This window comes from Drosophila suzukii, chromosome 3 (genome assembly GCF_043229965.1).
Source record: "Drosophila suzukii chromosome 3, CBGP_Dsuzu_IsoJpt1.0, whole genome shotgun sequence".
Classification (NCBI taxonomy): Eukaryota; Metazoa; Arthropoda; class Insecta; order Diptera; family Drosophilidae; genus Drosophila; species Drosophila suzukii.
Window position 1 is genome coordinate 5543843 of NC_092082.1, and position 23112 is coordinate 5566954.

General features: G+C 42.1%; 6 protein-coding genes across 12 annotated transcripts in view; 2 read left to right on the forward strand and 4 right to left on the reverse strand.

The window, feature by feature from the left end:
• LOC108012509 (larval cuticle protein 65Ab1) overlaps positions 1–23112 on the reverse strand; it is a 218541-nt gene that overhangs the window by 62729 nt on the left and 132700 nt on the right. The gene's annotated exons all lie outside the window — the stretch shown is intronic.
• Positions 791–2596, reverse strand: loj (p24 family member logjam). 2 transcript variants are annotated; one of them, XM_017077932.4, is made up of 6 exons: positions 2516–2596; positions 2192–2421; positions 2048–2125; positions 1395–1658; positions 1170–1337; positions 791–1113 (listed from the first exon to the last, which is right to left on the reverse strand). In XM_017077932.4, exons 2-6 carry the CDS (start codon positions 2336–2338, stop codon positions 1057–1059), a joined length of 714 nt encoding a protein of 237 aa, XP_016933421.3. In that variant the 5' UTR covers positions 2339–2421; positions 2516–2596; the 3' UTR covers positions 791–1056. The 2 variants fall into 2 exon arrangements, with proteins under 2 accessions (XP_016933421.3, XP_036671955.3); XM_036816060.3 differs by lacking the exon at positions 2516–2596 and having other exon boundaries at positions 2192–2500.
• LOC108013446 (galactose mutarotase) lies at positions 2939–4440 on the forward strand. Its single transcript, XM_017079321.4, has one exon. It carries the CDS (start codon positions 3248–3250, stop codon positions 4340–4342), a length of 1095 nt encoding a protein of 364 aa, XP_016934810.3. The 5' UTR covers positions 2939–3247; the 3' UTR covers positions 4343–4440.
• LOC108013447 (chymotrypsin) lies at positions 4485–5424 on the forward strand. Its single transcript, XM_017079322.4, is given in 3 exon segments — positions 4485–4786; positions 4860–5162; positions 5164–5424. Coding segments are annotated over 3 exon segments (765 nt in total). The 5' UTR covers positions 4485–4550; the 3' UTR covers positions 5390–5424.
• Positions 5518–16425, reverse strand: LOC108013574 (protein SCAI). 5 transcript variants are annotated; one of them, XM_070995693.1, is made up of 10 exons: positions 16156–16424; positions 15974–16097; positions 11317–11466; positions 11073–11255; positions 10387–10617; positions 10208–10330; positions 8897–9357; positions 8441–8695; positions 8174–8377; positions 5518–7781 (listed from the first exon to the last, which is right to left on the reverse strand). In XM_070995693.1, exons 3-10 carry the CDS (start codon positions 11412–11414, stop codon positions 7537–7539), a joined length of 1800 nt encoding a protein of 599 aa, XP_070851794.1. In that variant the 5' UTR covers positions 11415–11466; positions 15974–16097; positions 16156–16424; the 3' UTR covers positions 5518–7536. The 5 variants fall into 5 exon arrangements, with proteins under 5 accessions (XP_070851794.1, XP_016934988.1, XP_070851795.1 ...); XM_017079499.4 differs by having other exon boundaries at positions 10208–10342; positions 10399–10617; positions 15974–16425; XM_070995694.1 differs by having other exon boundaries at positions 11317–11463; positions 15974–16424.
• Positions 16906–23067, reverse strand: ssp6 (short spindle 6). The gene is made up of 3 exons (XM_036815638.3): positions 22244–23067; positions 20190–20552; positions 16906–20110 (listed from the first exon to the last, which is right to left on the reverse strand). The coding sequence occupies exons 1-3, from the start codon at positions 22547–22549 to the stop codon at positions 18173–18175; spliced, it is 2607 nt and encodes an 868-aa protein (XP_036671533.3). The 5' UTR covers positions 22550–23067; the 3' UTR covers positions 16906–18172.

Below are 23112 nucleotides of genomic sequence, written 5' to 3' on the forward strand. Positions count from 1 at the left end.
GCCGGGTCCTTTGCTCCATGTTCTTGGGGCATCATTAGTGCTGCCGAAGAGAGAAGACCCCATTTTGGGCGGAAGTGCGTATGAGCAATATTTTAACAATGGCGTTTAAAACAGTTAAAGAGCGTGTGCTGGTATGCTGGTGTGCGAGGCCATTAGGACCTTAGTTTTGCGGGTGCTTTAAGGCCCGCAGATAAGCTCGCATAATAACATTTTAATTTCGAGCAAAAGTGGCCACAAAAGGCGCCCCAAGAACCCCAGATGTGCCTGCCAAAAAGGATATAATTAACATGCCAGTTGCTGGAGCACACACATGTGTTAAATGACTTTTAGATAAGCGGGCAGCTGGTGACATGATTTAAGGTCCTGCGATGGATGGGGCCGGATAATTTGCGATAAGCGGGATTGGGGGTGATTAATTTACCAGCATAAGTTCAGAAATGCCTTCGAAATGTCTTCGAATTGGAGATAAGGCTAATGAGCTGGCTCTAAAATGTTATAGGTTACGCAAGACACATATTATCATCTGAAGGTTCTTAAAAAAGTACTTGAACCTTAATAATAAACTTAAACATAATTTAATGGTTTTATAAAACATTTTGTTTAACTTGCACCAAAGAAATTGACTCTTTTCAAAAAGGTTTATTCCCACCAGGATATTAAATTTTAACGGTTCATGTAGGATTACCAAAGTTTCTTCGAAGTCCTTGCAGAGCTTTTAGTGAAGAATCAAACCCAAATGGTAACTTTTCAATAGTAAAGTGCAAAATGTAAATGTATATCTTAGACCCAATTCAATTACAAAAATCTTCAATATTTTAATTGAACAAAACACACAAATGTACACTTATCACAATAAGTTTTGCTGTCTACAACTCGTATGACATAAGTAGTTGAAATTACGAAAAAGTCTGCTCAGTAGCACTTGATCAGTTTAGCCAGTGGTAAAATAAGTTACAAAAATTCGCAAGGGGTTCAGCGGGAATAATGAATGTCTTGGAAATGCGGATGGAATTTTAAAAGGAAGCTGAGAAGTCTTTTAAAAATTACTTGACGAGCTTAAATGCGACTTTTGGAGCCCGACTTGACTTCGAATAGTTTGCGCACAAAGAAAACCTGGAAAAGGAACGAATTATTAAATAAGGGAATGAAGGTTAAAAGAGATAACCTGCCTGTATGGAGCACGTGATCAATATGACCACTATTTGGCTAATCGAGAAGGTTTGAATATAAGCATTGTTGTCCAACAGCAACGCATAATCGCGAGATTCCCGATGCCTGCTATGCGCCTGGTAGCCCATCATGTCGTTTATATTCCGCTCCACGGTGCCAATGGTGGCCTGAAAAATAGATCATGGTGATTTTTTTCGGGTGTGTCTAAAACCAGTTTGGCTTACTGTGAAGTTTTGCATGTTCAGCTGCAGCTGTTCGATCTCCTTGGCGTACTTGTCCCAGGCATCGTACTTCACTACCGTGATATAGATGTTAACCAGCTTGCTAGCAAATCGGGAGAACTGGTTGTCGATGCACACGGAATAGTAACCGCCTGGCGAGACCTGGTCCGTGTAATCTGCAGTAGCCTGCCATTGGTAGGGCTTCACCACCTCACCAGCAGGATTGCGGACTGCGAAACCAGCCATGCCATCGCCTCCTCGCACCACCTGGAAAATAGATCGGTATAATGTTATTGGTTTTAACAACACACATATATAATAACAACATTCAGAGTAATTTTCTTATGTGCATTAATATACATTTTACACAACGTAGCAACTGCCTGATAAGAATTTTAATAGGTCTCCATCGAAAACAATAAATTTAGACTATTCCACTGGGATTTTAAAGAAATATTTCCTTAAACCATAAAAAACGATAGAATATTTGATATTTATGTCTTGAAAAGGGGTTTTCGATGAAACCCCCTGAATTTGTTAGATTTTAAAATACTTCTACCGCGACATTTAGATATTTCTGGTTCATTAACCGTAGTGATGCTCAAAGGGGTAATGAACTGAAACATACAACTAGGACCCTTGGACCCTCCACTTACACTGAAAGACACGTAGAAGGTGGCTCCCGCCTTAACGTACTGATGGTAACAGTCCTCCTTACCAGCATCTATGTGAACCTGAAAGACAAGACACAATACCGATGAAATACGATCCTCGAGGGGAACCCCGAACCCGGAACCCACCTTGTAGTCCATGGCCACCGCCGGAAGGTTCTCGTACCATGGTTGTTGGGCCTCTTGAGCGCTGGTTACGTCGATTAGCAGGCAACAACAAATCACGGCTATGGGAAGTATTAAATTTATCTGATCTCTCTGCCACGTCAATTGCATTGTGGGGTTTCTGTTCCTCGGATTACTGGTACGTGGGTGGGATGAACTCAGCGGGCGCCACTCTTCAGTTTCCTTTGGGCTCTCTGTCAACAAAGGGGGAATTTGCACCGGTTAGCTAGCTTTCTATTTGCCAAATTAACATAAAGTTAAATAAACCAAATTCAATAAACAACCGACCTGTTGCTTAGAGGTGGACTATTTTGGTATTTGGTATTTTGGTATTTTCTAGAGCATGGTTGCCAGATCAGTATGAAAGGCGGCAATTTTCAATACGGGTGGTGCTAACAAATTATTTTGAAAAATCAAAGTAATAGTTAGAAATATATTTATTTATTTATTTAGTTGACAGTTAATATCCTTTTTTTAATGTTGCGAGAAACAATAAATAATACAGTTAAAAATATTCTTAATCGAGAAAATAAAATAATAGTAATTTGTTACCTGTAATAACAATTTTCAAAATATGCACAGAGTACCCTTTATTACCAAGAATCAGGTAACCGCCCTTAATTTTTTGACTCCGCTCATGCTCATAAGACAGCCGTTCTGAATCCGGCCTGGCAACTCTGAAATTTGAACCACAATTAAGGTGATTAAAAAAGTGGAGTAAACAAGAATTAGACTAATTTACCGCCGAGTTTGAGCAATCTTTTGGATATCCCAGACTGACACAATTTTTAAAGACCCCTTACCCATCCCCTTCGTCGAAACCCTCTTCATAGCCACCTTGTGATAACACTATCTATGTGCATAATCTTGTGTTTTTGTTTTGCGGCTTTTTTTGCGATAATTAATACCAACACAAATGCGCATCGAGTGCTGATTAACCTCTACGGCTTGGAGAGGGTCAGATAAAAACGCAGTGCAATCGGCACTCGCACTCATTCCCCAGCTGCAGCCCCATCCAAAATGGTCAACGTCACGGAGGACGTCTTCGCCACCGGAGCGCTGAATCCGATCACCAAATCAAAGGACATCATCAAGCGGTTCACCCTGACGAACGGAAATGGAGTGTCCGTCCAGTTGATCACCCGTGGAGCCACCATCACCAGCATAAAGACTCCGGATGCCAGCGGTCAAATAGATGACGTGACCCTGGGATTTGATGACTTGGCGGGCTATCAGAGTGAAAGGAACCCCTACTTTGGAGCAACCATTGGACGGGTGTGCAACAGGATTGGAAACGGCAGCTTCATTCTGGATGGAAAGCTGGTGGAGGTGTCCAAGAACCGGGACAACAAGTTCCAGCTCCATGGCGGCTTCGTGGGCTTCGATAAGGCCCACTGGGAAGTGGTGGCAGTGCGTCAGGATGGTGTTACGCTCTCCCACACCAATCCCGACGGTCATGAGGGCTACCCCGGAAAGGTTACAGTCGCGGCGAGCTTCACCTTAAGCGAGGATAACTGCCTCCATGTCGATTTGAGTGCAGTGACCGATAAACCCACACCCGTTAATCTCACCAATCACTCATACTTTAACCTGGCTGGCCACAAAAGCGACGCCAATGGTCTCTACGAGCACACCATCGAGATCAATGCTTATGCGATCACCGAAACGGATCAATCCTCCATACCAACGGGAAAGATTCTTCCAGTTGATGGAACAGCCTTTGATATCCGTGCACCAGGGAATCTTGGTGAACGACTCAAGAATCTCCAACCGGCTCGTGGTTACGATGACAACTTCTGTGTAAACTTCAACCCACCGCAACCATTGGCCAAGGTGGCCAGAGTCACCCATCCGCCCAGCGGACGCTGGCTGGAGGTGGTCAGCAATCAGCCCGGAGTGCAGTTCTACACCTCCAACTTCATGCCGGACGTGGAACGTGGTGAAGTGGCTATTCCCGGCAAGGATGGAGCTGCTTACGCCAAGCATGGAGCCTTCTGCCTGGAGACACAAAAGTTTCCCGACTCTGTGAACCACAGCAACTTCCCCTCGACCATTTTGCGACCGGGAGAAACGTACCACCATGAGGTTATCTACAAGTTTGGAGTTTCTCGCTGAGTGGCCCTCACCCTTATCTCACCCATATATACGAATAAATACCATGTATCCGACTACCCGTAAATATTATAACCAATAAACCAAAATCACGCAGATTATGCAAAGAGGTTCGATCACGCCGAGACCATAAAACAAGGCAATCAATTTAACCCACGAGCTTGAGCCATATATAAACTGTTGAAGGGTTAGGAGTCATAAATCAGTTAAAATGATCCTCCAACTGGTGCTTATAGTTCAGCTCTCTCTGGGATTAGGCCAGGAGATCGGCTCTCTGCGAATTATGAATGGCACTGCGGCAAAAGTGAAACAGTTGCCATACCAGGTTGGTCTTCTGTGCTACTTCGAAGGCTCCATGGATGAGCCCAATCTGTGCGGAGGCACTATCCTCAGCGGCCATTGGATTGTTACCGCAGCCCACTGCCTACAGGATCCAAAGTCTAAGCTGTAAGTATGGCATTTGATGAATTTTTAATAAATATTAATCATAATAATAATATTAATCATTCTCTCACCTTAGCTTAAAAGTGCTAGTCAACGTGGGCAGTCTCAATTCTTTTGAGGACAAGGAAATCGTGCTTAACAAGAGCCACACCATTGTGCATAGGAAATTCGATCGGAAGACCGTGACCAACGATATAGCCCTGATCAGGTTACCCAAGAAGCTCACTTTCGGTAAAAATATACAAGCCGCGAAGTTGCCCAGCACCAAGAAAACCTATGAAGGTCGTAAAGCCATAATTTCTGGATGGGGCATCACAACCACGCAACAGCCCAGCAGAGTTCTTCAGTACATCCGGGTGCCCATCATATGGCACAGGCAGGAAAGTCGTGCCCAGCTCCTTCATCTGCATAGATTCCACTAAAGGTCTGCCTTGTCGAGGGGATTCCGGAGGTCCGATGGTGCTAGATGATGGCTCCAAAACGCTGGTGGGGATTGTATCCCATGGATTCGACAGCGAGTGCAAGCTGAAGCTACCCGATATATCCACACGAGTTTCGTCCCATCTAAAGTGGATAAACTATTACACTGGGGGTCTTAAGAAATAGATCTCGAACCATTAAAAAGCGAATCTCTTTTCAAACGTGTGCTTTATTCTTATTACTTCATACAAACTCCCATACACTTTCTCGTTCTCCGTTCCATTTTCATAATATTCTCTTGTGGCTTTGCTAAATTTGTTATCATTTCTTAATGTTGTTTTCGATTTGTATGTTATTTGTGACTTTGACGGTGTTGCATGTCGTTTAAACAATTTGTTTATGATAATGTTTAGATGTTCTCGTTTGTGGGCTTGGTTTACGTGTGAGTGTGTGGTTAATGTTGCTGATTATTTGCAATTCTTTCTTTCGTTTTTATTTACCTTACTTGTTCTCGCTATTTCGTAAATGCAGTTCTCAAAATGTACAAAAACCTGAATGGAAATGATACAATGAGTGAGTGATACAATTTGGTTCCTTCAACGATTCTTTTAGTATTTGTCCTATATGTACAAAAAGTGTAAACGAAATTGTGAAAAAGCTATACAATTTGTTAGTTAACAAAGCGAATAAGTTTATAAGAACTCGGCTGAATAAATTAGTTTTCTTTTCGTTTTGTGGTAGTTTTCTTCTTTTTTTTTTAATACGGCTGCTTGAAGACTTCAGAAAAATTTGTTTGTAACTAGCGTAAAATTTGTTTATCTTTCGTTTAAATATATAAAAATGCACATATTATCCGTAGTAAATAATAAATTTAAAGTAATTGTTAAATTGTTTTTATCTTTTTGGTAAGATTTTGCTTTATTTTCGTTTGCGGCTTGTCGTGTAAAAATGATCAAGTAATTTACTATGCGTTCAACTAGTTTTATTTTCGTATTGAAATATATATGCTTTATATATATAATTTTGTAACTTTCAATATTGCGTTTATCATTTGCCTATAAATCCATAGAGTTAGTGTGACTTGTAACTATATGTTATCATAAATATTTATTATTACGGTGACCTGTTCCAATTCACAGTTTGAACCGAAAACCGAAATGGAATTTTGCGGCATTTTGGAAAATGATTCAAGAACAGATTTTCATTCGTTAGTTGAAGTGTAAATTTTGTATGCGTTTATTTCGTATAAAATGTTGGTTGGGCTTTTTGTATTTTACTTTTACATACGCAAAATATATTTTGTATATTTTCCATGTTTCACTTAACTAGGGCATTATGTATAAGTTATTATTATTTATTATTACTTTTGCTAAATGTTGCCATCTTTTTGGTTGTTTTATTTTTTCTTTTTTCCTTTGTTGAAACAGTAACTTTCAGTCATCTTGTAATCATAATAGATACATATATGCAATATTACATACGTACAATAATATTCTGGTTTCGTAATTTAAATTTGTTATGAGCGCCGCGTACAATGCATAAAAAACGCATTCCCTTTCTTATATAGTGTGTCGTGTTCGTAATTCACTTTCGATTAGGTTTCCCTCAATATCGGTTGTATAAAAGCTAAAATGTTTCCGCTGCGTATGACAAAGTTACCTATTTCCCGATCAGGCGATCCTAGACCCGATACAAAAAGTCCCCTCTCACAATTTTCATAAAAATTTCCCGCTATCGCTCAAACTAAATTTGATTAGATCTTCGGTTTCGTATTTCTTAAATTGTTTTTCGTTTTTCGTTTTTTTTTCATCTTCTTTTGGCAGTTATCGTTTGTTAGGTTCTTTTGACATGTTTGTGGTTGTTGTTCTTGTTGCTGCAGCGATATCGGCTGAATATCATTGATTTCATGTATGTATATCTTCGTTATCATTAATTATGTATATGCTAAGCAACTAACATTGGACCATTTCCATTGCGCGACGCACTATATAAGAAAACTAGCTACTTGATTAATTTACCTTTATCCATATACGCATATATTATATATATATATATTATACTCGTATTTATATATTTATATTCGTATTATAATGCAGTTACGTTGCGTTACGTTGTTAAAAAGAATTACGCCGGCAGCCGGGGCACTGCCAAGGAAAGGTAACGGAAACCCATGGAAACCCACGTCCCCGATCTCAGGCCCAGTTCCAGCCCAGCGGAAAAGTATTGTACAGCGAAAGCATCCACCCGGAAAACTGCCTCCCGATCACCTGGCACAGCTGCTGTCGCAGGCAGATCCCCACGGCCACCACTAGGACTACGGCCGCTAAAAGTCATCAGTCGCACTCCGGCCCCTCCGAGAAGTGGCCCCGCACATCCAGGGCCGAGGCCAGCTGAAAGATGATGTGCGACAGCGAGGGGTGCTCCAGCAGTTCGTTGGCCGGCAGCTGGGGCTCGCATCGCGGCCTCATGTGCCGCCCTCGGAATCCGCGGTGCAGGCGCAGCACGACATCACAGAAGACGAAGCGGAGGATCAGGGTGCGCAGGAAGTCGTCGCCAAAGAACTGCACATAGGAGGAGTCTGCAAGAAAGACATTTTAGTAATACTTAAAGATTCTGATCTCGTTTATAAGGTAATATATTAAAACATGGTTATCCAAACATAGATTCTGTGTTATATGTATCATAACTTTATCTTTTCTAAGTTAAGACCTCCATAATATATCATTTTGTTGGCAAACTAGAGTTAGAATGGTACAGTTTATAAAAATTTATACGTATCGTTTAACATCCACGGTTCTATATTTCATACAAAAAGGAGTATATACAATATTACATATTGTGAAATATAAGGTATATGTACCAGGTACATTGTACCTCCATCTGAATAACCAGTTTCAAAGTATCTCAACAATTTAGAATCGCCCTTTTAAGAACTCTATGTTTATGCTGCTAATACTCCGAAATACTGACCTATAAATCCTATGCCCTGTTCGATCTCATCGATGCGACACCGAGTGACTAGGCGCGAGGCCTCCGTGATGAACCGATCCACGTAGGTCTGGCAGCGTTCCCAGTGGTGGATGGGCACGTCTCCGACGTTGCAGATGTAGCAGAGGGCGGTGAGCGGGGAGTGCAGGAACAATGTAAACAGCGAGCCATGGTGCTGGACATCAGCTGAAATCGAACCACAATGATCAGAACTGGACAATCCGATATGGGTTGCCAAAGGAATCTCACCCTGGAATGCGGGCGGCACATCCTGCGGCGACATGAGCACCACCAGCGGCTGGCCAAAGTAGCGCGGTATGTGCTGAAAGACAAACGAGTTGTCCGAGTCGATCACGACGAACATGGGCCGTCGTGTGAACGGATATAGATCACCCGGATATAGGCAGTGGTTCTCCTTGTAAGACTTGCCCCGGCACGACAGACCGCCTCCGTCCACGCTGTCCCGCTTCACGCTGGTGGCCAGGCCGCCCAGCTCGTAGCCAACTGGAAAATATTTTACGGATTAAAAAAGGTTTACATGGTGACAATGGAACCAATAGATAAAATATAAAGGACCTCATATTATTCTAAAAATTTAAAAACGCAATGTTTTTGTAAGAATTTTAAAAATTATACTTAGACATTTTGAAAATTATTCAATAATAAATATTTAACAAAAAATGTAATTAAGATCAGTATACTCACAATCCTCGGGATGTTTGGTGGTGGAGAAGCAGCCGTCGGCGGACATGTAGAGGAGCAGGGCACCGCCCAGCGGCAGTTCCTTGGTGCCGCTGGCGAGGAATACCAGCAGCTGGCTAATCGAAGGTTTGTACAGTAAATACTTGTGGGGATTGTCTCGAAAGGCCCGACCGTTCTCCATGTAGCCCTTGGAGCCCGGCACTCCGTATGGCGGTATCCGGCTGGCCGCCGGACTCGCATCGTGCCCATGGAGTCCATGGGCCATGCTCAGCGGATTCGTGGTGGATTCCGTGGGCTCACGCTCCAGCGTCTGCAGCATCCGGAACATGTCCATGGTCAGTTCCGAGAACTTGGCCTGCTCGCAGGCAGAGCCCACGATCAGGATCTCCTGCAGGCTGAGGGTCATGTGCGGCGATCGCTCGCAGGGCGGCGTCGTCAGCGGCGACAACCTAGAACCGGAACCACTGGACACATCAGTCGGGGTAGTCGCACTCGTCCTCAGGCGGATGGCGGGGCCCGTGCTTTCACAGAAGAATTGAGAATGCGGCGCACTAATGAGGTGACAAGGGTACGGGTGTGGGATCGAGTTGGGGGATCATGGACCAAATGATAATGAAATGATAACGTCTTGTGGAGTGTGTGTAGGGTGGGGTAATGAAACTGTTGTTCCTAACTTGATAAATAAATATATCAAAGTTGTCTATTGTAAAAACAGATAAAATGCATTATACTAACAAAAATGTTCTGTGTCCTTTACAATTTCAGAGGTAAAAACGTAGAACTCACATTAAAAAGTTCTTTAATGTTATTAAGAAAAAATTTTTAATACAAAAATATAATATTTGTAACATATTAATTGGTCAATCTCTAAGAGGATATCATTGATATCAAATTGGTAAAGTAAAAGTGAAATATAAATAAAGGAAATTTGATAATTTTCAAGGTTAAAAAAATTTATGAACCTTACTTTTTTCTAACGTATACAACAGTTTCAATCCTCCAACCCGGATTGTGATTGGTTTGGTGGGTGTTTTTGGGACAGAGATCATGGTTAAGTGCATGACAAAATGACAACGGTGAGTGTTCTTTGGTGTTTCAAGTCTTCTGTGATAAGCACAACAAATGAACATAATCAACGGCAACGGAACTCAAGCAAAACTCGTATACCTACGCAAACAGAACAGGGCATATAGACATATGCGGACAGATAGAGGCTATACACTTGGCCACCCACAAGCTGTCCAGACTCCTCCTCCGCCGACGAAAGCACGGGCAAATACGCGTGTACGGACAGAGTTTGTGGCAACGACTCACCTGTGCGACAGGATGATGGGATTGGAGTCGGCGTGCAGGACGGCCACCGCCGCCTCCGCCTTGATGAAGCCCTTGATCTCCTCCAGCACCAGCGACCACTCCAGATGATCCTCCGGCTCGTAGCTGCGGGGAAATCTGGGGATTAATACGGAGTCAAAAATGGGCCACTAAGTAATTACGTGTTGGTGTACTCCTGTATTTGTTTTTCCAGCTCGGTGACCAGCTCGCGCACCAGCTTCATCTTCTTGAGCAGCAGGCACACCACTATGAAGCGGGCGTAGTATCGCAGCTTTTTCACCATCAGATCCGGCCTATCCTCCTTGGCCGCCCGCGAGTAGTACGCCCGACCCCTGATGGCCGCATAGAACTGATACGCCTCGTTCAGGTAGTTGGTTTCGCTGGTTCTTAAGCTGTAGGAGGAATGTTTGCCATTTAGTAATCAAATCAAACAAATTGGTACTCAATAATTTTTAGAGGTTATCTTAAGTGTTTTACTGGGAACAGAATACTATCATTGATAAATATTCATGTACTTTAAAGTAGCAGAAAATATATTCCTCTCTAAGGTAATCTATCATATCATACTATCTATCATTATTATTATACCTATCATAAATATGAATGGTATATAAGAAATGTGATATTTTCCTCGGTGTAGGCATTATCGTTCTGACTTAAACCTCTTTAAATTCATATTTTAAATCCCTAAGGCGGTTCGTTTTTAGCATTTATTAAGAATCTTGTATTATTTCAGTGGTAAAATTGGCAGTAATTTACTTTATTACTTTATTATTACGTTTAATCCTTAAAAAGTATCCTGTCCAATTGCTTTTTTGTTAGTATTTTTAAATATCCATTGACTTACTAGTAGTGATAATAGAGCTGCCCAATTTTGCTAGCTATTTCTCCGATCTGCCAGCGTTTCAGGCCGTACTTTGAATCCAGTACCATGCGATGTTGCTGCTGGAACTTCCACAACTTTGTGTAAACATCGAAGGTGCGGCCGAAGTAAGCTTGCCACTGCCGATGGCCGTACTGAGGCAGATCCCTGTAAACAAATAATTTCAATTATAACCCATTCAGAATAGTACTTGACCCCCTGAACTCACCTGAGCCCGTTGAAGAGCTGCTTGGACTTCTCTAGCAAGTGGCAGAACTCCAAAACTAGCTTTCGATCCTGTTCTTCCGTGGATTCCATTTTCACCATGCCGTTCTTCTCAACCGCCACCGCAATGTGTTATGTCTGCGAATCGGTTCTGCTGCAATGGGAATCGTTTATTGTTCATTTGATTAGTCTCAAGTGCTGTTGGTGAATCCACAGAACTCTCGGTATTTAAAAATGGGCAGGGTCTGAACTATCCCGCAAATAAACAAACTGAATCATGCAATTTTTTCGATATGTATCTACCCATTCATCAAGCTATCCCCATAACCATCCATCTATCTATCTATCTATCTATCGGTGCACGTATCTATACCAAATAAGGGGGCGGGGCTGACTGCCCACTTGAGATTCATTCAGCCGCTCGTTGAGCCATTGTTGATGTGGATAATGTGCATAATGACGACGAGGATGTCAATGGGCCTGCTGCTGATGCCGAGGCTTTGCTTACAATAAAATGAAATGCCTATGCGGCTTTTTTGCCCCACGAATACGCGTATTAAATTTTTAATTTTCATGGTTCCCCAAATCAAATAGAAATTCAGCTGCCGTTTGCTCTTCGGCCTTTATTTTCTAAGCCGGTGTGGCAACGATTTAAAGTCATAACTGAGGGATTCCCGATACCCGGCTACGATTCCAATACGAATTCAATTAAAATTTCAATTTGGTAAAAACAATTATGTAGCCTTTTAAGTGCACACGAACAGATGGATGAGATGGCCCGGATGGGAGATGAAATGGGTATGGGACAATCGTTATACTGGCTATGCATCAAAAGCTCAATTAATAACGCCCGACCAGGCGACCAGGCGAAATTGTTTGCACAGAAAAAAAAGGCACACACACAGGCGGAGGGAAAACCCGGAAAATGTCGAGCAGGGCAGAGCGGAAAACAGAGTAAATGCACAAAAGGGTCGGCAGTGCAAATGGCGCCGCAGTGGCCACATTGATTTGGCTTTGGCCAAACTAGGTCGTCCCACAGAGCACAAAAACTTTCAATATGAGCTCATCAGCCAGCAGCCCAGTACACCGGGAAAAATTGCGATGCCCAAGACTATTTAATTAAATAAATGACCTTGCATTACCTTTCATATTCTGGAGTTCTTAAAAATATTTATCAAAATAACATGCAATGAATTATTTTATTAACCTAAATATAAATGACAAGCCTAGGAATCAAATTAAAAAATGATAATAAATTCTTAAAATATTTTTCTAGTATATTTCACAACAGGATATTTTTTTAAGTGAAATTTTTATTCTTAAAATCTAAAAAATAGGTGACTTGAAGAGAAGGATAACTTATAAAGTGCCATATGAATTTTCCTAATATATTGCACAAAAGGAATTTTTTTAAATGATATTTATGTTCTTAGAATCTTAGTCACCTATTTGACTTGAACAGAAGGATACAGTTTTTCTTTCTGTGCAGCCAGAACTGGTAACTGGAGATGCGAGCTAGTGGCTGGGAGATGGCGTAAATATAGTTTTCTCCTTTTTTTGGGGCAACTGGGAAACTGCGTCAACTATGCGTCACCTCTGCGAGAGTCCAACCAACAAGTCAATTTGGGGCACACACAGCGAGCAGGACACATTTATGGCGCTCTAATCAAATTAAGCTTCCATTTAGCGCGTTAAAATTACATAATATGAAAATTACGCATACGCAGCGTTAACAAACAAGCAGCGAGTGGAGTAGCAAAACAAAGCTGACTAACCAGCTCGCCCACTCACTCACTGAATGACAGACTGGCTGATGCTTCTCCACATCCTGCTCCTCCTGATCCTGCCCCGCTGCTGACTTCATCATGGCCATCATCCTCGGCAGAAGTTAACCAACATCATCAGCATGTCAACATGTGGAAGCCGGAAATGAAGAAACACAAATACTAAGCAGAGTCGTTGCCACTGCGATGTTGCTCATTAACACCCTCCCCGTAGCCGGGGAACTTCTGTCCTGTCCTGAGTTCTCCTGGCCCGGCTCCTCATCGTCATTTTCCCGCCCCCCAAACGTAGACACACATTCGTAGTTGGTGCAGGTCTACGTCAGAATGTCGTCCTGCCACCATCAAATGTGAAACAACTGATTTCGAAAACAACTTTTTCAATTAAATGTAAACATGATTAGGAAAAAAATAAATATTACAAAACCCGTAAGCCTAATTTCTCTAAAAATACCTTCAAAAATATTTATAATTAAAACATCATCATTAATCAAAGGGATAAGAATCTGTGTCGAATTCTAATTTAAAATCCCACACAAATCTCTTTTTAAATATTTTTCATCAATCAAAAATAGTTCTTAAATAAATCTAAAATGTAGGTTTGTAGTTTTTAATCCTTGACATTTTTGTCGCCTGGCCGGAGTCAGTCAGTAGTTAACGTGGCAAAGTTTTTCCTCTTTTTTTGCGCTGTTGCTCGTGTTTTTGTAGTTGTCGTTGTTGCCTGTGTGACAATGTGTACAACAGCAGCAACAACAACCGCCACGAGAGTGAGTACAACTGCTGGGGAAAATCCCAATCCCAGTCAAACAAAGCGTGAAAAAAGAAGCAGAGGCGGAGTATGCAACGCACTTTGGGGGGTTTGCTGGGGTGGCAAAAGGGGTAGAGTGGGTGGGGCAGCGCGCTTTTGACTGACTGCCAGTGCGTGCATGTGTGGGTGAGTGTGTTTTTCAATGCCCGCCAGCACTCATGCAACAGAAACAGCAACAACAGCAATTGCAACTGCAACACCAACAGCAGCAACAGCAACAGTACACAGGAAAAAATTATTTACAAAATCTCTGAGAAATTAAAAAAAAAGTTTAATTGAAAAATATGCAAATATACCTAAAAAAAATTGTGTATTTCGAAGTTGACTTTGGTTTATAATGGATAGTAACCATATATTCTTCAAAACCCTATATCATTTCCTCTTTTAATCTCTTTCATTCATTTGCAATTTTATTTTTTTAACGTTCCTCTTAATTTTTTTAAAAAAAAGTAAAACCCGGAAACTGTAATACTGTAGATTAGAACATTTTATTACTGTATTACTACTGATTACCAAAAACATTTTAATTTTTATACATATAGAAGCTTAGAGTAATGTCAAAAACATTTTTTTTTTAATCCCAGGTAGTATTTTTAAATTAATTAAATTTTTCCCAGTGGATCAACTATTCGCTGCTACTCCGCGCTCTTTACTATTTGACAAAGCTGCACATTTTTTCCGTTTCGCTCCTTTTCTTTCGGGGAGTGGGAGTGTGTGGGCAAACAGGGGGGTGTGTAATCCTTCAAAGGCATTGTAGGCTACACATTTAATGGCATTTTGACGCTGCCGACGCTGATAATGATGTTGTCGTACATGCAACGTCCGCATCCGCAGCAAACTTGAAGTTGTCTGTTGCTCTATCCCCCCTAAAAAGGACCTCACCTCCGCCCAGCCAGTCATTAGGACTTATGAATTTCGGTTTAACAATTGAGCAGCTCAAAGTGCAAAGGGAGGGGGGGAGCGTCTGCAAAACTTTGGCATAGTTCAGCCTTCATAATTAATGGCAGCGAAGCTAAAAAAAAAATAAATTCCAAATCTCGCACATACATATAAAAACCAACTACTTGAGTGGGCCAACTTTGCCCTAATGATACAGACGCACCGACAGACAGTCGGTCCGAAAGTTACAATTCTCATATCTCGCTGCAGACATCACAAGCTGCACAAAAACTTTGTCAGGACCAAAAACCGGATGCGAGTGACCAGCGGAGAACTTTTCCCTCGGCCCCCAGGACACTTTTTGTGAACTGTTCGACTGTCGCCCGGGGGCAATTTACATTTCACATTTAATTGGCAATTTCTATTTATCGAAATGGATCTCTCCTCGAAGTGGGCAAAGGATGTTTGTATTCTAGCCAGGGACCGTGTTCCAAAGTCAAATAATTAAGTAAATGAGGAGGTCCAGTGCTGAATTCTTTTGATAATCCAAAGATAATATTTTTATAACTCAACGATTTTTTATTATACTATTAATATACATAAGTCCTGAAAAATTAAAATTAAAATCAGAAGAATTGCGTTTAATAGCAATTAGGGATAACAAAATATTTTGAAAAGAATTTCGTATTTAATATAGTTTAAATTTCATTTAATTTAATTCCCAAGGAACTTAGGAGGAACATTCAGCCAAAGATAAACACAAATAAATATAAATATAAATACTAATTTAATAATAATAATATTAGATAAATAAAATAATTAAGCTTTACAAAAAAAACAATGTATGTATAACTTATCAGCCAAAGATAAAGACAAATAAATTTAAATATAAATACTAATTTAATAATAATAATATTAGATAAATAAAATAATTAAGCTTAAAAAAAAAACAATATATGCATTAACTTACAAATTCCGTATTTAAATTAAATCTTATAAATTAATCAAATAATTTTTAAAGTTTAAGGTATTCCCCTATTCATTTTATAGGGTTTGCATACAAATTTGGGAAGTGGCTTGCCCTATCCCTAAAAACGTATTTAACCCTCAAGAACCCATTGACAGCCCTGTTTTTATTTGTTGTACTTTCATACATTTCTCAGGGGAACAGGGGGAACCCCGGGCGCACTCACCTTATCATTGTTGTATCTGCTGCTGCCGCCAACAACAACAGAAACAGGAGCGGATGCGGAAGTCGCAGTCACAGCCTCCCACAGCAGTCGCGGCGCCCTGCACTTGACATATGTTTCGCCGGATCTGCCCAAGATCGTATGCTATAGCTTAATGCTGAAACACTTTGCCACTTTTCACTCACTGAACAGGCTGTGCACTTTTTATTTTGTTGCCGGTTTGCAAGTTGCCCTCGCTGGGGATTTTACCGAGGATTTAGGGGCGATTCGAAACCGTTTTCAATCTTTAACCGACTTTTGGGCTATATTTCCGAATCTGGAGCATTACGTGCTGGGGAAATAAAGCGGGGAGAGCGATTGTGAGTGGAGAACGCTGCGACCGTCGCGTTTGGCTGCACAGTATTGAATTTTTTCGCATTTACATTTTTAACGAGGAGGGTTGGGGGTTGGTATTGATTTTTTTGCCACTTTGACAGCTGCCTGGTACCGTCAATGTCCGACAGAGGGCGCAGCAGACAGATGCACAATTCGCGGGGGTTGAACAGCTGACCGGCAAATACCCGTTACAACTGGCGGGTGGCACTCTCCAGGGGTTGAAAAATGCCAAAATGTAACGCTAGGCGGCGGCACTTTCCATATAAACAGCTGACTTTTCGACTGGGGTGTTCCAAAAGTCTCCACTTACCCTTAACTCAATATTTTCGAATAATAAAAAAAAATAGTTTTTAAACGATATCACGTAATATCTCGATCTACGACAGGTTAATATAAATATTTCAATTCGGCTAATAGAAAGTGTTGTACAAAAAATGTTATGAGATTAAGTAAATAAGTTCAAAAACTCCCATTTTTTTAAAGTACATAAAAACCAAACCTCTACAATTTTGAAAACTCATCATATTTTGGTTTTTTTTCTAGGGGTCACACTACATGAACACATTTTTTGAGTTTTATTGCAATACATAAAGTACAATAACATTTACATTTCGCGTTACATAAAAGCGTTTTAAATTATATTTGGTTGGTTGCTTGATAAAATTGCGACTAAAATTGTTGCGGTTTTTAGTGCCTGCTCTTTCACTATCACAATGAAATAAATTACATTGTTCGGACACAGTATACAATAAATATATATATGCTTATGTGTGTGTATATGCTACATGTAAAACAGTATCTAGTTGCATGATAGGTTAACCATATTATATGGCATGTACAGATATATATGTAATCCTATATCATTACAAGACGCCAGATTTTTCTCTCATTTGGAATATGCGCGTGGCTTTTCAGTCTTTCAATAAATCCAAAAATCTAAACGTCAATGCGTCCTAGTTATATCGCATATATATAAAGTGAGTTTCACATACATAAGATAGCTATAAATTTGTAATTCGTATAGATCTTAAGGTGTACTAATTTTTGAATCATCTACTCTTAGAAGTATCTTCTATTCTGCTTAACTCTCTGTATTGTCTTGCGATTTTTGGATGCTAAATATTTATCTTATACCTGTGAAACTCACTGTACATATATTCGAATAGTTAAGCTATATTTTTATATTTTGTCTGTTTGAGTTAAACGTTTAAAATTTGGCTTCGTTTACCATTTCAAATGATTTCGATGTTCGGTTTTTAAGACGCGAATGGAGCTGAATGTGAGTGCACTCATGAGTGGTTGAATCAAGTTAATCGTAGGTTGAGCGTTTGAGTTGATTTACATAAGTACAGTTTAAAATGTGTACTAAATTCTTATATTTTTTTACTTTAATACCACCTACTTCATTAACTAAATATGGATACCAAATAATTAGCTAAACATTTCATTCACTCCTACAGTCAAACTCTAAAATATTTAATTAACTAATATTTCACTCTTTGGCTTAACCGAATTTTATGAAAAATACATAATTTTGAATTTTCGAGTATAACTTGATAGTCAAAACAACAGACTATTTTAAAGTGCCAATATTTAATTAGGTTACAATTTTAATATCGTGTTGAGTTCCATATTCTGTAAAAATAAATACTATTAAAAAATTCTTTCTACGCTCATTTAACTCAGTACTCATTTTAAATCTAATTGTTTGATTTTAAAACTGTTTTAATACCTATTTAACTCTGGAAGTCTTCCTATTCAACTCATGGTGCACTTTTATTATTCATGAGACGGTTCCTGGTTGGATCTCTCTGCAGCCGAGACAATCTACAATCTGGTGGCCTCTGACGTCGTCTGGACATCTCCTGCCCCGTGCACCTGCTGACTGGTAGTGGAGGTGCCCACATCCGTGGTGGGACGGGGCAGGTGCGAGTAGTATCCCATCTGGCAGGAGTTCTGGTGGGTCAGCTTCTGATTTTGGCTGAGCTGGTACTGGGCCGCCTTAATAGCAGCCTGTTGCTGGGGCGTCAAGCAATCGCAGGCGGTCAACAGCTCCTCCGTGGACTTGGCCGTAATCGTAGTGGTTGTGGTGGTGGTCAGCTCACCCACGAACTCGGTGGGCGGTGGGGCATAGTTCTCGACATCCCCGTAAGTGGAGAATCTCCCGTACGGATTCCTTCGCGGCATCGAGTGTCGCTGCTGGGCAATCTGCATTTTAATGGCTGGTTTTACAGCCACTGTGTCAAGGTAACCGTAACCAACATTATAGCCCGCCTTGTTGGCGAGATTGTCCCAGGATTTGGGTTTTTGAACATAAGCTATAGTATTGGGATAGATCTGCTGGGGCTGCATTTGGTTGGCGGTCACATGATACCGCTGGTGGTAATCCCCTTGATGATGATGATGGTGGTGGTGACCTTGGTGTGGTTGTTGCTGCTGCTGGTGTGGTGGTTGCTGTTGCTGTTGCTGTTGTGGTTGCTGCTCGTAAGATTGCCTTGATTTTGTGGAGTGCTGTCGGGATTGACCCGCTTCGCTTTTGGGGTCCCAAAACAAGGTATCCGTGCTGATGGAAGTGGTGTACGAAGCAGTATCCCCTGGGGCAAACTCACTCGAGGTGCAGGAATGCAAGCTGCAATGGCTGGCCAATCCGGAGGCCAAGTCAAAGTACCGAGAGCGGGTGCTGCCGGATTGGGATTGCACCTGACAGGGGTTCTGCACCTGGTGGGAATAGTGATGATGGTGGGGAACTGCCTGCATTTGCTGCTGTTGTTGTTGCTGCTGCTGCTGCTGCTCATGGCTGTGATGGTGATGATGATGATGGTGGTGATGCCCGGTTCCTGCATTTCCTGCACCTCCATTGGCATTGGGCGAGGCATGGGATGTGGACTTGGGTCTGACCCTCTGCTCCTTGTTCTCCACCCGCTCCCTTTCCCGGTGCTTGTGCTTATGCGTGTGCTCCTTGTGCTGGCGATGGCGTCTTCTCGTTGGTACACAATGCGTATCGCAGCAGGGACTGGCCAGATCATAGGCATCTAAGCTTACGTTATCTGGTGCGGGAACCGCAGATTTTTCCGCCGACTTCCAGCGAAAGTGTCCCAGGCAGGGATTGCAGGAGTGTCCCACATGATAATGCTTCCCGGTGGATTTTTCCTTCTCAGTTTTTGGTGGTTTAGCCGGGGGCTTGTGCTTTTCACAGGTTCGAGGTGGTGGTGCCGGTGGCTTCACCGAGCCACCAGTGGCGGTGTGATATTGAGTAGGAGCCGTGGCTGTTGTTTGAGTTTGAGTCATCGAATTCGTATCCACGGATTCGGTTCGCTGGAGTATATATCGCTGTGCCGGTTGCTGGTGATCGCTGCTGCTCCTCTGGAGGCCAAGGCCATCAATATAATCCTCTGAGCTGCCGTGGGTGGGTCGCAGGACGTATCGGTAAGTGGGATCTAGGTAGTGGTAGGTGAGCATAAACTGAGCGGGAGGTGGGATGATTCCTGGTCCACCCACTCCCTGCTGGCGGGCCGCTATGTTAGGCACGTCCTCTGTGGACAGGGCTGGACGATAAAAGCCCGTTTCACCACCCACTTCCGTAGGGGAAATACCTTCTCCATCGCTGGGCGAAGTGTTCGCATTGGCCTTCTTCCGGGCTGGCAAACTGTGCGTCTTCCACTTGCCCTCCAACAATTCCCGCTCTCTTAAATGAACCCTCTCCAGCTCGTTCATCTTTTGCTGCAACAAGCTCTGCAGTTGGATGTAGCGCATGTGGAGATCCACCTGGGGGAATATATATTTGTTATTTATCATGGTTCTATATGTATTGAAAAATCCATATTTTGTCCTAACGATACTCTACCTTCCTCACACAGTCCTCAAAAAGAACTACCATTCGCATTCTGGTGTCACATTGCTTGATGAACTCGACGATGGTCTTGTGGTCCGCCTTCTCCATATCTTTGCCGTTGATGGAGAGGATTACATCGCCCTCCCGCATTCCAGAGCGATATGCTGGACCACCGTACTCCACATAGTCCACGTATGTTATCATTTCCAGCTCCTCGTCCCGTTTGTAGTGGATTCCGTAGCTCTGGAGTGTGAACCCATACGAATTGTTCTTCTTCTCCACGATTATGGTGCGGCGTCTTCGGTCCTCATCCGGATTGGAGGCCAGAAACCGCTCCGACTTATGGCGTCCCAGGATGTGGGTAGAACGAGATAGCTGGAAAATATATAACACAATATTATCATTGCTAGCTCCAATTAAATATTTACCCTTTTTACAAGAAACAAAACTTGTTTAATAAAAACTAAATACCTAAGTAAAGACCAGCTTGACCATTATCTCACTATGCTCTCTTTCTGTGAAAGAAACGTGTTGATTTGAGGTGAAAGTGAAAAGCTTGTATGCTAAACTATCGTTAGCACTTCCGGGTATTTGCACGTCTAAGCAATGTGGCACACCGAATAGCCGCCAGGTTTGGGGGTGCAAACCATCAAAACGATGTTTGCCAAGCCCATTCCTTCGTCCTCACTGTTCTTCCTGCTTTTATTGAAAGCATTTCTATGAATACAGGATGAAGCCCCCAGCAGGCAACACTTTCACTGCCCCCCTAAAAAGATAGCTACCGGGCGGGAGAAAAGCAAACCAACCCAGAATACAGGTGCGGACAAAATAATACCATGCAGACCGAACCCATAAATTAGTAAGCTGGTAATAGAGTAAGAAAACTAATATTTTTTGTATTCACACATAGAAAAGAGGAAATGACCAAGACTAAGTCTTGCTTTTAAAATTTATAAAAATAAAAAATATATATTAAAACAATTTGTTATCAGAAAACATGCAATGGAGTAACACTTTAAATTCCACTTTTTGTAAGTTAAAATAATTTTTAATAAAAAGCACAGCGGCCCAGATACAAAATGATAACTATATAGATATACCACACTGCTCTTTCATTAATGTTCTATTGCGTAGAGCGTAATAACTGGCTTGAAAGGCTTTGCAATAGACCTCCCGCCGGCTATAATGCCATCGGCAAGGAAGTGCAAATTGTGTGGTATTATACATATAAAAATTGTAAAGGTTTTTATTAAAAGACGGGAATCAAGAAGAAAAAGATTGAAATTATGGTAGACTTAAATATAAGTCGTGCATGAGAGACTATTTTTCTTAGGTCATTCAAATTCGATACTGTTTTTGTTTAATGCAAGATTAGGAAATGAAAGAAAATTAACTATAATTTTAGCTGGTTAAGGTTAATTGCAGGCAGAATTATGTTGATTGAATGGCTAAATTACTACTTCTTTCTAAAAAACAAACCTAATTTTTTTTGCAAATATTTATTACTTATCATGACTTTGCTATCAAATATAGCGTGATGTCCGCATTTACCATAGAGCCATGGAGAGTATAGCATGCGTATAAACGTACGTTCAGCGACCCATAAATTAATCCAACTGGTTAATTCTTCTAATTGCCTGGGCCAAAGTCAAGGCCCTACCAGGGGCCCATCATCTCCCTGGGTGTACGATACTTTCCAATATATGACTATTTCCGGGGCATTGAATTATTAACACTTGATCGACGACGGCGGTTGTTGGCGGCTGTTGAGGTTGCCTGGCGAAGCGTAAACTATGCATAACGACCCGGCCGGGAGGTTAAACAGCTGAGGGGGCAGCCATTGCACCGATGTGGGAGCTGGGCGGCACAAACCACCCCCAAGAGCACCCACTCGACAAGAAACTCAACAGCAACCACCATCATTCACCCACCACCCACAAGATAAATTCAATTGAGCCAGCACTGCAGGACCTTGTCGCATTATTATGACTCAGTGTGGGGCACAATTGAATTCATTCCGGAGACCATTCCGACCAGCACTTAGATACTTGGCCACTTGGACATACCTGCGCATACTCGATTTCCTCGTCGCTGGCATCGAGACTCTTGTGGAACTTGAGCCTTCCCAAACTGCCGGTGCCATTGACATAGTGCGATGATTGCTGATGCGTCTGATAGAGGTGTTGCTGCTGGGACTGTGCATATTGCTGGTGGGGATGTTGCTGCTGCTGCTGCTGGCAGGCGGCGGCGATGAGGGAGCCCACGGAGGTGGCATTGGAGGCCGATATGGACACCGCCGCCGCCGTGGTGGCCGCACTGCTGGCCGCCGTTGCAATGCTTTGGCAGCTGGTGCTCATGGGCTTGCTGGCCATCCTCCTCTTATTGATTTCTTCACGCAGTCATAATTACAGGCGGATCATTCGAGCCGCTCAAATGAGACACCGACAGATACAGATACCGAGATACTGAAATCTTTCGTTTGAAAACGGGGGAACCTCCACCATTGGGGCTCACACAACGAATGCTGGTGCTGTTGCCGTTGGGCGACTACAATTAGTCATGACCATTCATAAAGTTCACTCCGAGTTGCGTTTATCAGTGCTATATTGGCTCAGGGAAAAAGTTTTCCATATTCGAGTTCGGTTTGGTTGTCGCGTGAGTCTGTTTCCGCTTGGTTTGTTCCACTTCCGTCGAAGCCTGGTGCCGTACTGAGCGCTGGAGGTGCCGAACGGAAGCGGGAGAACGCAGAGCGGTACTGCGGAGAGCACAGTGCACCCACACGCACGGCCAGGAGGGAAAAGCGGTTAATATTTATGGCACATGTTGACTGCTGTATCGCTGAGACCCTCGATTTGGGGGGTTGAGCGCATGCGCCTTCTTTGCATGACCGCCAGAGCATAAATGGCTGTTAAGTGTTAACGGAAAGGCCTTAAAA